This window comes from Pongo abelii, chromosome 10, assembly GCF_028885655.2.
Source record: "Pongo abelii isolate AG06213 chromosome 10, NHGRI_mPonAbe1-v2.0_pri, whole genome shotgun sequence".
Classification (NCBI taxonomy): Eukaryota; Metazoa; Chordata; class Mammalia; order Primates; family Hominidae; genus Pongo; species Pongo abelii.
Window position 1 is genome coordinate 98,672,758 of NC_071995.2, and position 13,303 is coordinate 98,686,060.

Genomic DNA, 13,303 nt, shown 5'->3' on the forward strand with positions numbered 1-13,303 from the left:
CCCCATCTTCAAGATAAGGAAACTGAGGCACAAAGAGGCCAACATACAGCTAGTTAACCGCAGAGCTTGGATTTGAACCCAGGAAATCTTAAACACTACACCATATCATCCTACCTCTTACTGAAAAGGAAATTAAGGCTGGGCGCGGTGGCTCACACCTGTAATCCCAGCACTTTGGGAGGCCGAGGCAGGTGGATCACGAGGTCAGGAGTTCGAGACCAGCCTGGCCAACATAGTGAAACTCCGTCTCTACTAAAAATACAAAGATTAGCCGGGTATGGTGGCATGCCCCTGTAGTCCCAGCTACTTGGGAGGCTGAGGCAGGAGAATCACTTGAACCTGGGAGGCAGAGGTTGCAGTGAGCCACGATCGAGCCACTGAACTCCAGCCTGGGCAACAGAGTGAGACTCTGTCTCAAAAAAAAAAAAAAAAAAAAAAAAAGAAGGGAAATCATTAAAAGTCTGTTAGGTTAGGTAAGTTGTCCAAAGTCACACAGCTATAGTAACATCAAAAGTAGATTACAAATTGGTATAACGTGAACATAAAAATCAAATTTTAAAACAAAATGGGCAAATCAATCAGAAGAAAGAAAAATACAAACTGAGACATAGCTATGTATACACTCCCTATATTAATTTGTAAAATCCAATTTATCTCAACTAGTAGAATTTTCAGCACAGGTCTACAATCCCTTATGTAAAACCTTTGGAAAGCCACATGTTTCAGAATTCAGAAATGTTTAGATTTCACAACAGTAATATCATATGGTATATACAGGATATACCATGCAACACTCTCAGCAAGTTCTGAGGCAGCACTAATAAAAATAGCAATTCTGCAGCAAAACATAAATATTTATAGGAAGCAGGCAAAGAATAAAAAAAATGTATTGGTATAAGTCAGGTTTTGCCATCAAATGAGTTTTTCACAAACTTATGATATTTCAGAGCCTTTTGGATTTCAGAATAGCGATTACAGACCTGTACTATTAAGGAGATATTTTGGTGGAAAGGTTTTCTTCCTAAATAAAATCATTCAATTTATTCTATGAGGGAATAGTGAGGAATGCAAGGCCTTAGAAAACACTTTCTCCATTCTTATTCTTAATACTTAATCTTGACCACCTCATTTTCTTAGTTTGGTTTGTTCTAACTTTTTTGGATTTTCCTTTCAAATCTCTAAAGTAAAAGATGCCAACTATAAGTCAAATGACACAATGGTAGTCAGAACAAAAGATAACAAATCCCTCCACAAACCTCAAATCTTCCTCACCTTTGCCCCTCCAACCTTTTAGGCTGGAACCTTTTAGGCTGCCTTGTCTAATGAAGGCAGGGTAACTTCTACTGCTAAGTATCCAGGGTCTCAATATTCACTTTCTCAGCTTAAAAACACATGGCAAAAATTTTCATAGATATAGATCCTGATTCAGATCTGAGGCGCAGAGATCAGATAACTCTATTGTTTAAAGGTCTTTAGCCTGATTCTAATGCTCACCAAAGTTTGAGAATTATAGTCCTTAAGATAGGCCTACCTGCTGAACTCACCCCCAACACTTCTGGGCCAGGGATGCTCTCCAGCAGAGAAACAAAAATGCCCAGCACCTAGATTACAGAACTACGTCTACTAAATAAGGAAAAATAACAGAGACAAAAACTAAAAGAAAATTCCTAACTGGAATTTTGCTTCCTAATCAAATTTTGGAAGGATGGGAAGAGAGGTGGCCATAAAATATGTTAAACAGTTGCACAGTTGTGCTTCTATTCAAAATAGGTAGAAAAACTGCAATGCTGAAAACACATCTACAAATAATTATGAATTAAGTATGGACTAAAATTTAATTTGGAGACAATTTCAAAATTATGAAACAGTTAATTCAAAGGCAAGTCTAATATTTCATCATCCTCCTAGAGGATCATCTATTCAGTCTTTGATTTTTTAAAGCTAATTTTATTGTTAGCATTGATAGCTAACAAATAATTAAACTTAAGTACTAACTGCTAAAGCAAAATAAAATTTCATACCAATATATGCTTCCAGTTGTGCCTTTCATCTATATATTCATATGAACACAATTATGACAAATTATCTTACAGGACATCCTACACAACAGATTCAATAAACAATCCAGTTTTGTAGTCAATGCTAGAAAAACCAAAATAGTTTGAAATAAGCAAGTTATTTTACCTTTTTCTTTAGCATGAATGTCATCACATATGTGTAGATCTAGATGAGAAATCACTAAATGATGGGAGGTTTCCTTAACATCAAAATCATTGAATAGTTTCACAATTGCATCATTTACATCAGGAGCATTTGAAGTTTGTGTTGTCTTCACTTGCTGGGCAGATGCGACTACTGTAGAGCTCTAAAAAGATTCGAAACTGCCTTATCACTGCCAATTTAAATACTGGAAATTTCACACAAAAATCTAAGTATTTTCAGTCGAAAGTCATGAAAAATAACCATAGTACATCTTATTTTTCATCAATAATATATTTTGCCTAAAATATTTTCTAAATTACCTAAGAATAAAACTAAAATTTAAAAACTGTAAAACTAGGCTCACGCCTGTAATCACAACACTTTGGGAGGCCGAGGCGGGCGAATCATCTGAGGTCAGGAGTTCAAGACCAGCCTCGCTAACATGCTGAAACCCCATTTCTACTAAAAATATAAAAAATTAGCCGGGCGTGGTGCCGCATGCCTGTAATCCCAGCTACTTGGGAGGCTGAGGCAGGAGAATCACTTGAACCCAGGAGGCAGAGGGTGCAGTGAGCCGAGACTGTGCCACTGCACTCCAGCCTGGGTAACAGAGCGAGACTCCATCTCAAAAAAAAAAAAAACAAAACTGTAAAACTATACACAAATCAAAGACGAACCCAATATATCTCAGTAAATATCTGAAGTTATATTTAACATACTTATAGCCCTTGTTTTAGAAAATGTAGTTAACTCTTAAAGGCAGTTTATTTGAATATTATTAGTTATATATATTAAAAAGAAAACAAATGTGGGCCCTGTATACACTGTTATATATCTGACATGGTTTGGCCCAAATCTCATCTTGAATGGTAGTCCCACAATTCCCACGTGTTGTGGGAGAGACCTGGTGGGAGATAATTCAATCATGGGGGCGGCTTCCCCCATACTGTTCTGGTCTCACGAGATCTGATGGTTTATCAGGGGTTTCCACTTTTGCAGCTTCCTCATTCTTTCTTTGACTGCTGCCATCCATGTAAAATGGGACTTGATCCTCCTTGCCTTTCACCACGATTATGAGGCCACTGTAAGTCCAATTAAACCTCTTTCTTTTGTAAATTGCCCTGTCTCGGGTATGTCTTTATCAGCAGCGTGAAAAGGGACTAATATGATATCCTATAGAAATAAAGCACATCTTTGTAGAAGGCCCTGTGATATTATTTAGTACTCTAAGTGCTCTGGTGCCTCTCCTAAAAGATGTGGTATGTCCTTTGAACTTGAATAACTAAAGAAGCCAGAAAGGAGACAGGATTTATAAATAGGTTGTGAGTTCAAATATTTTTCTCCCTGAAGAGAAATAGTATAGAACCCTGTTCGTATATAAAAATATATATGAACCTCTAACAGCCTAAAATTATTTTGTATACATAACTATAATGTAAGATTATCTGACATATGAGTCACAAAACTGTAGATGAATTTTTATAATAATTATGATAAAGGAGACCAAATTTTCCACTTTAAAAATTAACAATGTTCAAATTTAGAACAAGTTATTAACAAAAGATAATTAAAGAAAATCAAAGTATATGTATTTTGTATGTGTATATATTTAAACATATTACATCTATGAAGAACTATGATCATACTGTAAAAGAACTGCAAGGTATACTTAGTAAATGAGAATCTCTTCATGAAAATGATTGCAGCCCGCAGTAAGTAAAGAAACAGAAAGTGAAATATAGCTGTAAAACGTTAAATACTATAGACTCCAGAAAACTTTTTATTAATTAATTGTGAAACTGATGTCAATCAAACAATTTTTCTCCTGCTTTTCCCATTTTCAAAGCTATAATAAGACTGTATTTATGTCTATGATGGTGCTATTTAAAATACTCTCCAGTACTTCTTTCATCATGTTTTCTCTCTTATCAAGATAAATACTGATAAAAATATAAACATTAATCTACCTACAAACCTTTTTCTTAATACTATGGTAAAGTCAGGTTTTTGGATGCTATTTCTGGAAGAAAAAAAATGGGCCACTATAAGCTCCCTGCCCCATGAATAATCCTTTTTATTTTTTTGAGGCAAAGTCTCACTCTGTTACCCAGGCTGGAGTGTAGTGGCATGATCTCGGCTCACTGCAACGTCCACCTGCTGGGTTCAAGTGATTTTCCTCCCAAGTAGCTGGGATTACAGGCATGCACCATCACGCCTGGCTAATTTGTTTTTTTTTTTTTTGAGACAGAGTCTCACTCTGTCACCCAGGCTGCAGTGTAGTGGCATGATCTTGGCTCACCGCAACCTCTGCTTCCCAGTTCAAGTGATTCTCCTGCCTCAGCCTCCAGAGTAGCTGGGACTACAGCGCCCGCCACCATGCCCAGCTAATTTTTGTATTTTTTTAGTAGAGATGGGGTTTCGCCACGTTGGCCAGGTTGGTCTCGAACTCCTGACCTTGGCATCTGCCCGCCTTGGCCTCCCAAAGTACTGGGATTACAGGCGTAAGCCACAGCGCCCGGCCCCTAATTTTGTATTTTATTTTATTTTATTTTATTTTTTGAGATGGAGTCTTGCTCTGTTGCCCAGGCTGGAGTGCAGTGGCACGATCTCGGCTCACTGCAAGCTCTGCCTCCCAGGTTCATGCCATTCTCCTGCCTCAGCCTCCTGAGTAGCTGGGAGTATAGGCACCCGCCACCACGCCCAGCTAAATTTTTTGTGTTTTTAGTAGAGACAGGGTTTCACCGTGTTAGCCAGCATGGTCTTGATCTCCTGACCTCAGGTGACCCACCCGCCTCGGCCTCCCAAAGTGCGGGGATTACAGGCGTGAGCCACCGCACCTGGCCAAATCTTTTTTTTTTTTTTTTTTTTTTTTGAGACGGAGTCTTGCTCTGTCGCCCAGGACAGGGTGCAGTGGTGCAATCTCAGCTCACTGCAACAACCTCCACCTCCCAGGTTTGAGAGATTATCCTGCCTCAGCCTCCTGAGTGGCTGGGATTACAGGCACCCACCACCATGCCTGGCTAATTTTTTAATTTTTTGTACAGATGGGGTTTCACCATGTTGGCCAGGCTGGTCTTGAACTTCTGACCTCAACAGATCCGCCTGCCTCAGCCTCCCAAAGTATTGGGATTACACTGCACCTGGCCCCTGTGAATAATGTTAACAACTCTTAATTTTCAAAATAGTCTTCTTTCTCTTTTAGAGAAGAATAAAATGAAGCTAAGCGAATACTTATAATAGAAAACAACTGCCTAGTTGTAAAGTTGAGCAAAGAAACACTGTTAACTAATTCACTTTCTGACACGCTGTCTTGGGACCTGAAACAATCAGATTAGGACATTCTGTGTGATATCTGAAGTGTGACATGATAACTACTACCCAAGAAAGCAATTCTGTGGTAATGGTTAAGTATATCCACTATAAAATATTATGGAGCAACAAAACGTAACGGCTACAAAGACTAAAGACATGGAAGAAACTTGCATATGCCCACTAACTACAACTAGGAAAAAGTACATAGGCTGGGGCAAAAACCTGTAAGAAAATACCTCAAAATGGTAGCACAGGTTTTATCAGCATAGTGAGATTACAAAATTTTGTCCTTGTTACTAGTTTCCTAATAGATATGTATCTAGTTTTCTAATCCATATTCCATTTTATATAAACATATCCACATATTATAAGAGCTATATAGTAATATCAACCTTCAATCTACTAGTCTTTAACTATGACTGCCATCTCTATTAATCACAACCTAAGCTACCAAAATCTTCCTTGCAAGTCTTAACAGAATAGTATTTATGTCTGTGATGGCAATATTGTAAAATACTCTCCTGTATTTCTTTCCTTATACTTTTTCAGCTTCAAAATGACTTTTCTTACCCTCACCTCCCTTAAATCTACTTCCTTCTGCCTTCCCTTACTGGCTAATGGTACTACCAACTGTCATTCTAAAGTTCTGCACTTTTCTCTTTTCCTTATCCTCAACTTACTTAAAAACTTCCACTGGCTCCCAAATGCCCACAGGAAAATGTCCAAATTCTTCAATACATTATACAACATGTTTCATATACAGTCACTGCAAACTTTTGTTTCAACTCGGGCTACCAGTCCAGGAAAACTATTTTATGTTAGAGCCCAGTGGTCTGTTTGCCAAACGTTTAAAATCAGGTCCCCCAGAGAATTCTGCAGATGCCTTATGGATGAATAATTTATTGGTAGAATAATACAGAGTTTGCCTTCAATTCTGTATCTGTTTATTTGTTTTTGTGGCTACAGGCTCTAGAAGACCTTGTTCACATAAATAGACAGATTGGAAGGAAAGCAGTTTTGTTTTAGCCATGTGACTCGATTCTCTCAATGCCTTCGAGTTACCTGCCAGGATTCACAAAGTGATCTACTATAAAAAATTACTTTAATAATCTCTGATAGCTGACAATTATTTGATCTTCCTTCACGTGTTGAAAACAACTAAAAATCATCTGGCTTGCAATTTCCAACATGAATAGCAATATTTCAAATTGCTACTCTATCTTGTTTCCCAGAGGGGTTTTTACCCCCTTCCTGTTCAAACCCATCCTAGTAAGACTGAGGATGAGTAATAATGTCTTTCGTTTATAAAGTAGGATTAGAGTCATTATGGAAAGGGAAAACCAGTCTGATATCTTAATGCAACCATATTCTCTGGCAGATCAAGTTTAAGAAAGAATACACATCAAGGTGGAATGTGTGGAACTCAATTTCTTTAAAATATAAAACTTGGAAAATTGTAATATATCCTGAGGCATTTGAACCTCACTCCTAAAAACGCTACTCTAGTAACACCAAATTTCTTATCTTTACCAGAAAATATCATGATCTTTAAAAGTACTATATTTCTGCAGATTCTATTGTCTCTTCTGAAATGCCTTTTCCCTATGTCTGCCTGTGAACTGCTACTCATTTCTAAGACGTAATTTTATTAACCTCTTTGTGAAACCTTTCCACACCCTGCAAGCAATTAATTAAAACCTCTCTGTTTCTGTAGTCCCTACAAAGAACCCTTTTCCCTTACTTCTTCGTGCTAACATTTATGTTGAACTACAATTATTTGAGGATTTGTCTGTTTTTCTTTTTTCTTTTTTTTCTTGGAAACAGATCTCACTCTGTTACGCAGGCTGAAGTGCAGGTGTGCAATGGCTTGACCTCCTGGGTTCAAACAATCTTCATGCCTCAGTCTCCCAAGTAGCTAAGGACTGCAGGTATATGCCACCACCACCACACTTGGGTGATTTTTAAATTTTTTGTAGAAACGGGACTCAATATATTGCCCAGGCTGGTCTTGAATTACTGGCCTCAGGTAAACCTCCTGCCTCAGCCTCCCAAAGTACTGGGATTATAGACATGAGCCCCTGTCCCCCACTTACAAAGATTTGTTTCATATTTGACTCACCATTATTCTCTGAGGTCCTTCAGGCCAGGGTCAGATGACATTCATTTTTACATCAGTGTCTACCCCTACCCCTGCACCTTAGGAAATAGTAGGCAGGCAATAGATAATGCCAATGTGATATTCACTGAAAGCCTAGGCCGGGCGTGGTGGCTCACACCTGTAATCCCAGCACTTTGGGAGGCCGAGGTGGGCAGATCACTTGAGGCCAGGAGTTCGGGACCAGCATGGCCAACACAGCGAAACTCCATCTCTAACAAAATTACAAAACAAATTAGCTGGGCAAGGTGGCACTTGCCTGTAGTCCCAGCTACGTGGGGGGCTGAGGCACGAAAATCGCTTGAACCTGGGAGGTGGAGGTTGCAGTGAGCTGATATTGTGCCAGTGAACTCCAGGCTGGGCTAAAAAGAGACTCTCAAAAAATAAAGCCTAAATGTATGCCATTCCCATGTACAAAGCTGGATCACCGACAAACTATATATCTGAGATGTATAACACTGTTTCCAAGGAAATAGCTTCATAGGTATATAATTTTATAATATCTAGTTAAGTTTTTACTAGAGGTAGATATAAAAATTCATTTATACTTTGCATAAAATTATTAAAAATATTATCCATTATAACTATCACTGTCTCTTCTATAAAGACCTTGATGTACTGGTACTCAGAACTTACTACTGGGAAAGACCAGAAAAACTTTTCCTCTCCATACCAACTAATAATGCTCCATATAAACTAATAATCACTTTTAAGAAAGTGATAAATAGCTCATTATGCTTGTCCCTGTTCTTGCCCCAGCCATCAGACAACTCCAACAGAAGTTTTGTATTCAATTTCAGCAATTCCTTATGGCTTTGATTCTCTGCACAATTAACTCTCACATGTCCTCTCTTGCCTATAATTACCCAGGTTTTTTCCTCATTTGCTTTTACTTTAGTAGTTTTAAAACTGTACTCTTTTAACTTCCTAAACAAAGGTATTAAAACATCAAATACTTTTATGTCATCATTAACTTTAGTGCCTAATACAGAGCTCTAAACAAAATAAACACTAACAGATATGAATACATTTAATACGTTTTCATATAGCTACTACTTACATAAAATTACTTAGAAGATATCTAGATAAAGAAGATTCTTGTACTCAAAACCTCACAATCTGTTTCTTAAAGAAAATACCAACAATTCCTTCTAATTTTTAAACTATTTTCATGTAAAGTAAGTATTTTTCCTGTTAATTTTATAGCTTACCTGTGTAGGTTCAGGAGCCATACTCTTCCTTTGTTCTGTTGATTTTTCTATTGCTTCACTAAGAGACTTTGCATATTGTACCATAGCTTTCAACTGGGAATCAGTTAAAACCCATAATAAGTCATCCAATATTAGAACTAACTTTGTTGCTATGACATTGCAGTCCTTTAACTGTAGGAAAAAAAAAATGTTTTATAAAATTAAGCCAAGATATAATCCTTACAATATGCTTGTATTAAAAAATGTTTTCAAAACCTTTTTGAATATGATTAAATACGGATTCTTCCTTCATACAAGAAGTATTTACTGGCCGGGCACGGTGGCTCATGCCTGCAATCCCAGCACTTTGGGAGGCCAAGGCAGGTGGATCACCCGAGGTCAGGAGGTCAAGACCAGCCTGGCCAACATGGTGGAAACCCTGTCGCTACTAAAAATACAAAAATTAGCCAGGTGTGGTGGCAGACACCTGTGTAATCCCAGCTACTTGGGAGGTGGAGGCAGGAGAATTGCTTGAGCCCAGGAGGCAGAGGTTGCAGTGAGCAGAGATAGCACCATTGCACTCCAGCCTGGGCGACAGAGAGAAACTCTGTCTCAAAAAAAAAAAAGTAGTAGTATTTACTGAGTTCCTATAATATGAAAGGAACATCTCCTAGTACTAGAGATGCAGTGGTAACAAAAGACAGACAAATCCTTGTACCTTACAAGTTATATAGCACTTATATAACTTAATTTTGCATTTATAGCTGATAAATTATATAATTACTTGTATTAATTCAAAGATTCAATAGAAGAAATGAAACTATAAGACAGTAAATGTTCAACAAGTATTTGGCAACTGAGAAATATATTCAATTTACCAAAAATAAAAATGTTTAGGCCAGGCATCGTGGCTCACACCTATAATACCAGCACTTTGGGAGGTCAAGACAGAAGGATTGCTTGAAGCCAGGAGTTCATGACCAGCCTGGACAACATAGTGAGACCCTGTCTCTACAAAAAAAATAAAAATAAGCTAGGCATAGTGGTACATGCCTGTAGTCTCAGCTACTTGGGAGGCTAAGGCAGGAGGATCCCTTGAGCCCAGGAGTTCGAGGCTGCAGTGAGCTAGGATTGTGCCACTGCACTCCAGCCTGGGCAACAGAGCAAGACCCCATCTCCAAAAATAAAAGTAAAAATAAGGCAGAGGCAGGAGGATCACATGAGTCCAGGAGCTCAAGACCAGTACGGGCAATATAATAAGAACTCATCTCTACAAGTAACTTAAAAAATTATTCAGGCATAGTGGTGCGTGCCTGTTGTCCCAGCTACTTGAGAAGCTGAAGTGGGACAATCACTTAAGCCTGGGAGATCAAGGTTTCAGTGAGCCTTGATCATGCCACTGCAATCAAGCCTGGGCAATATAGTGAGATCTCATCTCAGAAAAAATAAGATAAAAACAACAACAAAAAACCTTTGAAAAATCTATTAAACCTAAGACTGAAGAACATTATACCAGTTTTCTATAAATATTATCTGAGTAACTATACCTCCCTTTATTTTGCATTATTTTAATATGCCACTGGTAATATGCCAATATTTCACCTAAGACATTGTTTAAAATTTCCTATAGTTAACTAATAGTTAACACACAAATCAAAAAGTCAAATCCAAGAGTTAACACATGAATCAAAAATGTAATCTTGTTGACTCACCCTTCTTTTAAGTGTGACTCTGATTTTTGATTGGTTGGTTATTAATCGAACAGGAGCACACATAATTTCAAGATGTGAACTTTGGGTGGCATCTGCCTCTATTCTTATCATCTGCCAATTTATTTCTTTAAAAGTCAAAACCTAAGGAGAACACAGAGATTAACTTCACTTACTCATGCAAAACAGAATGAGAAAAATGTAGATTTTTAAAAACAAAGCAAATGTATATTCTCAGTTAATTTTCACATGACATTTTAGATATATTCACCATGTTTTTATTTTTGTAAATTGTATTATCCCATCAAATTCAATTACACATCTTCATATTCATATTCATCATATATAAAGCTGTTAATACTTTTAATCTAAGTAATTCAGTTAATGTAAAGCTCAAATGCATTAAATCACGTTACCAAGAAACAAACAACATATTTTAGTTTGGGGAATTTAAAAATTCAATTCTGAGTAGCTGAGAAGTTAAAATAGGGCTTTAAATGGAAAGATTTACTAGAGTAAAAGCATTAAAATGTGCACATTTTATAACTGAATGATTAAGAGTAATACAGAAAGCTGGGTGCAATGGTTCAGGCCTGTAATCCCAGCACTATGGGAGGACAAGGCAGGTGGATAGCTTGAGCCCAGGAGTATGAGACCAGCCTGGGCAACATGGCAAAACCCTGTCTCTACCAAAAATACAAAAATTAGGCAGGCGCAGTAGTACATGCCATTAGTCCCAGCTACTCAAGATGCTGAGGCGGGAAGATCACCCGAGCCCAGGGAGGTCAAGGCTGCAGTGAGCTGTGATTGCGCCACTGCACTCCAGCCTGAGCAATAGAGTGAGACCCTGTCTCCCCAGCACCCTCCCCAAAAAAAGTAATACAGAGAAAAGCAAAGTTAAAAGGCAACCATGAGATGTGATTTTTTTAATCGTCCTCTTTTACTTGTCACTAAATGAAACATTTAAAAAAGAAAGAAAAAAAATGTTACCTCTCCTCTCTGTGGATCCTGAATACGAGTAAATCTCAAATCTCCATGTTCCCAGTGTGCATTCACACTATAGATCCGAAGCTGAGAAAGTTCAAATGATGCATTGAAGGCTTTTGCTCCAATTCTGATGACTATAGAATTTACAGAAACAGAAATTCCCTCAACTACTTTTTCAGCAAAGCCGTATTCACTGGAAAAACAAAGCAAAATAAAATACACTAATGACAAAACTAATTTTTAAAAGTTCTATTAATATTTGCACATTTCTGGTCAGGGATGGTGGCTCATACCTGTAATCCCAGCACTTTGGGAGGCTGAGGCAGGCAGATCACTTGAGGCCAGGAGTTCAAGACCAGCCTGGCCAACACAGTGAAATCCCATCTCTACTAAAAAAAACACAAAAAATTAGCCAGGCACAGTGGCACATGCCTGTAATTTCAGCTACTTGGGAGGCTGAGGCACGAGAATCACCTGAACTCAGGAGGTGGAGGTTGCGGTGAGCTGAGATTTGCAACACTGCACTCCAACCTGGGTGACAGAGCAAGACTCTGTCTAAAAATATAGATAGATAGATAGATAGATAGATAGATAGATAGATAGATAGATAGATAGATAGACAGACAGACAGACAGATAGATAATTTGCACATCACCATAGTATTATTATTATTATTATTTTTTTTTTCTGAGACAGAGTCTCAACTCTGTCGCCCAGGCTGGAGTGCAGTGGCATGATCTCAGCTCACCACCACCTCTACCTCCCGGGTTCCAGCAATTCTTCTGCCTCAGCCTCCAGAGTGGCTGGAATTACAGGCACGCACCACCATACCTGGCTAATTTTTTGTATTTTTAGTAGAGATTGGGTTTCACCATATTGGCCAGGCTGGTCTCAAACTCCTGTCCTCAGGTGATCTGCCCACCTTGGCCTCCCAAAGTGATGGGATTACAGGCGTGAGCCACCAGGCCCAGTTTATTCATTTTTATATTGAAAAAATAAATGTTTTTTATTAAAATAATAATCTAAGCTGGGCCTGGTGGCTCACGTCTGTAATCTCAGCACTTTGGGAGGCCAAGGCAGGAGGATCTTTTGAATCTGGAGTTCGAAACTAGCCTGGGCAATAGAGCAAGATGCCTGTCTCCACAAAATATTTTAAAAGGCCACACATGGTAGCTCATGCCTGTAATCCCAGCACTTTGGGAGGCCACTTGAACCTAGGAGTTCAAGACCAGCCTGGACAACACAGACAGACCTTATATCTGTAGAAAATTTAAAAATTAGCTGAGCATGGTAACACTCGCCTGTGGTCCCAGATACTCACAAGGCTGTAGTGGGAGGATCTCTTGAGCCCAGGAGGCAGAGGTTGCAGTGAGCTGAGATGAAACCACTGCACTCTAGCCTGGGCAACAGGGTGAGACCTTGTCTCAAAATTAATTAATTGATTAACTGGTGCATGTCTGTGGTCCCAGCTACTTAGGAAGCTGAGGTGGGAGGATCACTTGAGGCCAGGAGGTTGAGGCTGCAGTGAGCTGTGATCATGCCACTGCAGTCCAGCCTGGGTGACAGAGAGAGATTACATTTCAAAAAAAAAATAGGAAAACAAACCTCAGACACAACAATCTAGTCTCGTTACATATAAGTTATTAAAAAAATGCTATTCTCAGCCAGGTACGGTGACGGTGGCTCTCGCCTGTAATCCTAGCACTGTGGGAGGCCAAGGCAGGTGGATCACTTTAGCCCAGGAGTTC

At 38.7% G+C, this 13,303-nt stretch overlaps 1 protein-coding gene across 3 annotated transcripts in view; it reads right to left on the reverse strand.

The window, feature by feature from the left end:
- The window catches only part of BLTP3B (bridge-like lipid transfer protein family member 3B), a 106,796-nt gene that overhangs the window by 50,129 nt on the left and 43,364 nt on the right, over positions 1-13,303 (reverse strand). For all 3 annotated transcript variants that reach the window (XM_024257224.3, XM_024257223.3, XM_054528163.2), the window contains exons 5-8: positions 11,559-11,748; positions 10,572-10,712; positions 8,881-9,051; positions 2,185-2,365 (exon numbers count right to left, since the gene is read on the reverse strand). In XM_024257224.3, the coding sequence (XP_024112992.1) occupies positions 2,185-2,365; positions 8,881-9,051; positions 10,572-10,712; positions 11,559-11,748 (683 nt within the window). The remainder of the gene's footprint in view (positions 1-2,184; positions 2,366-8,880; positions 9,052-10,571; positions 10,713-11,558; positions 11,749-13,303) is intronic.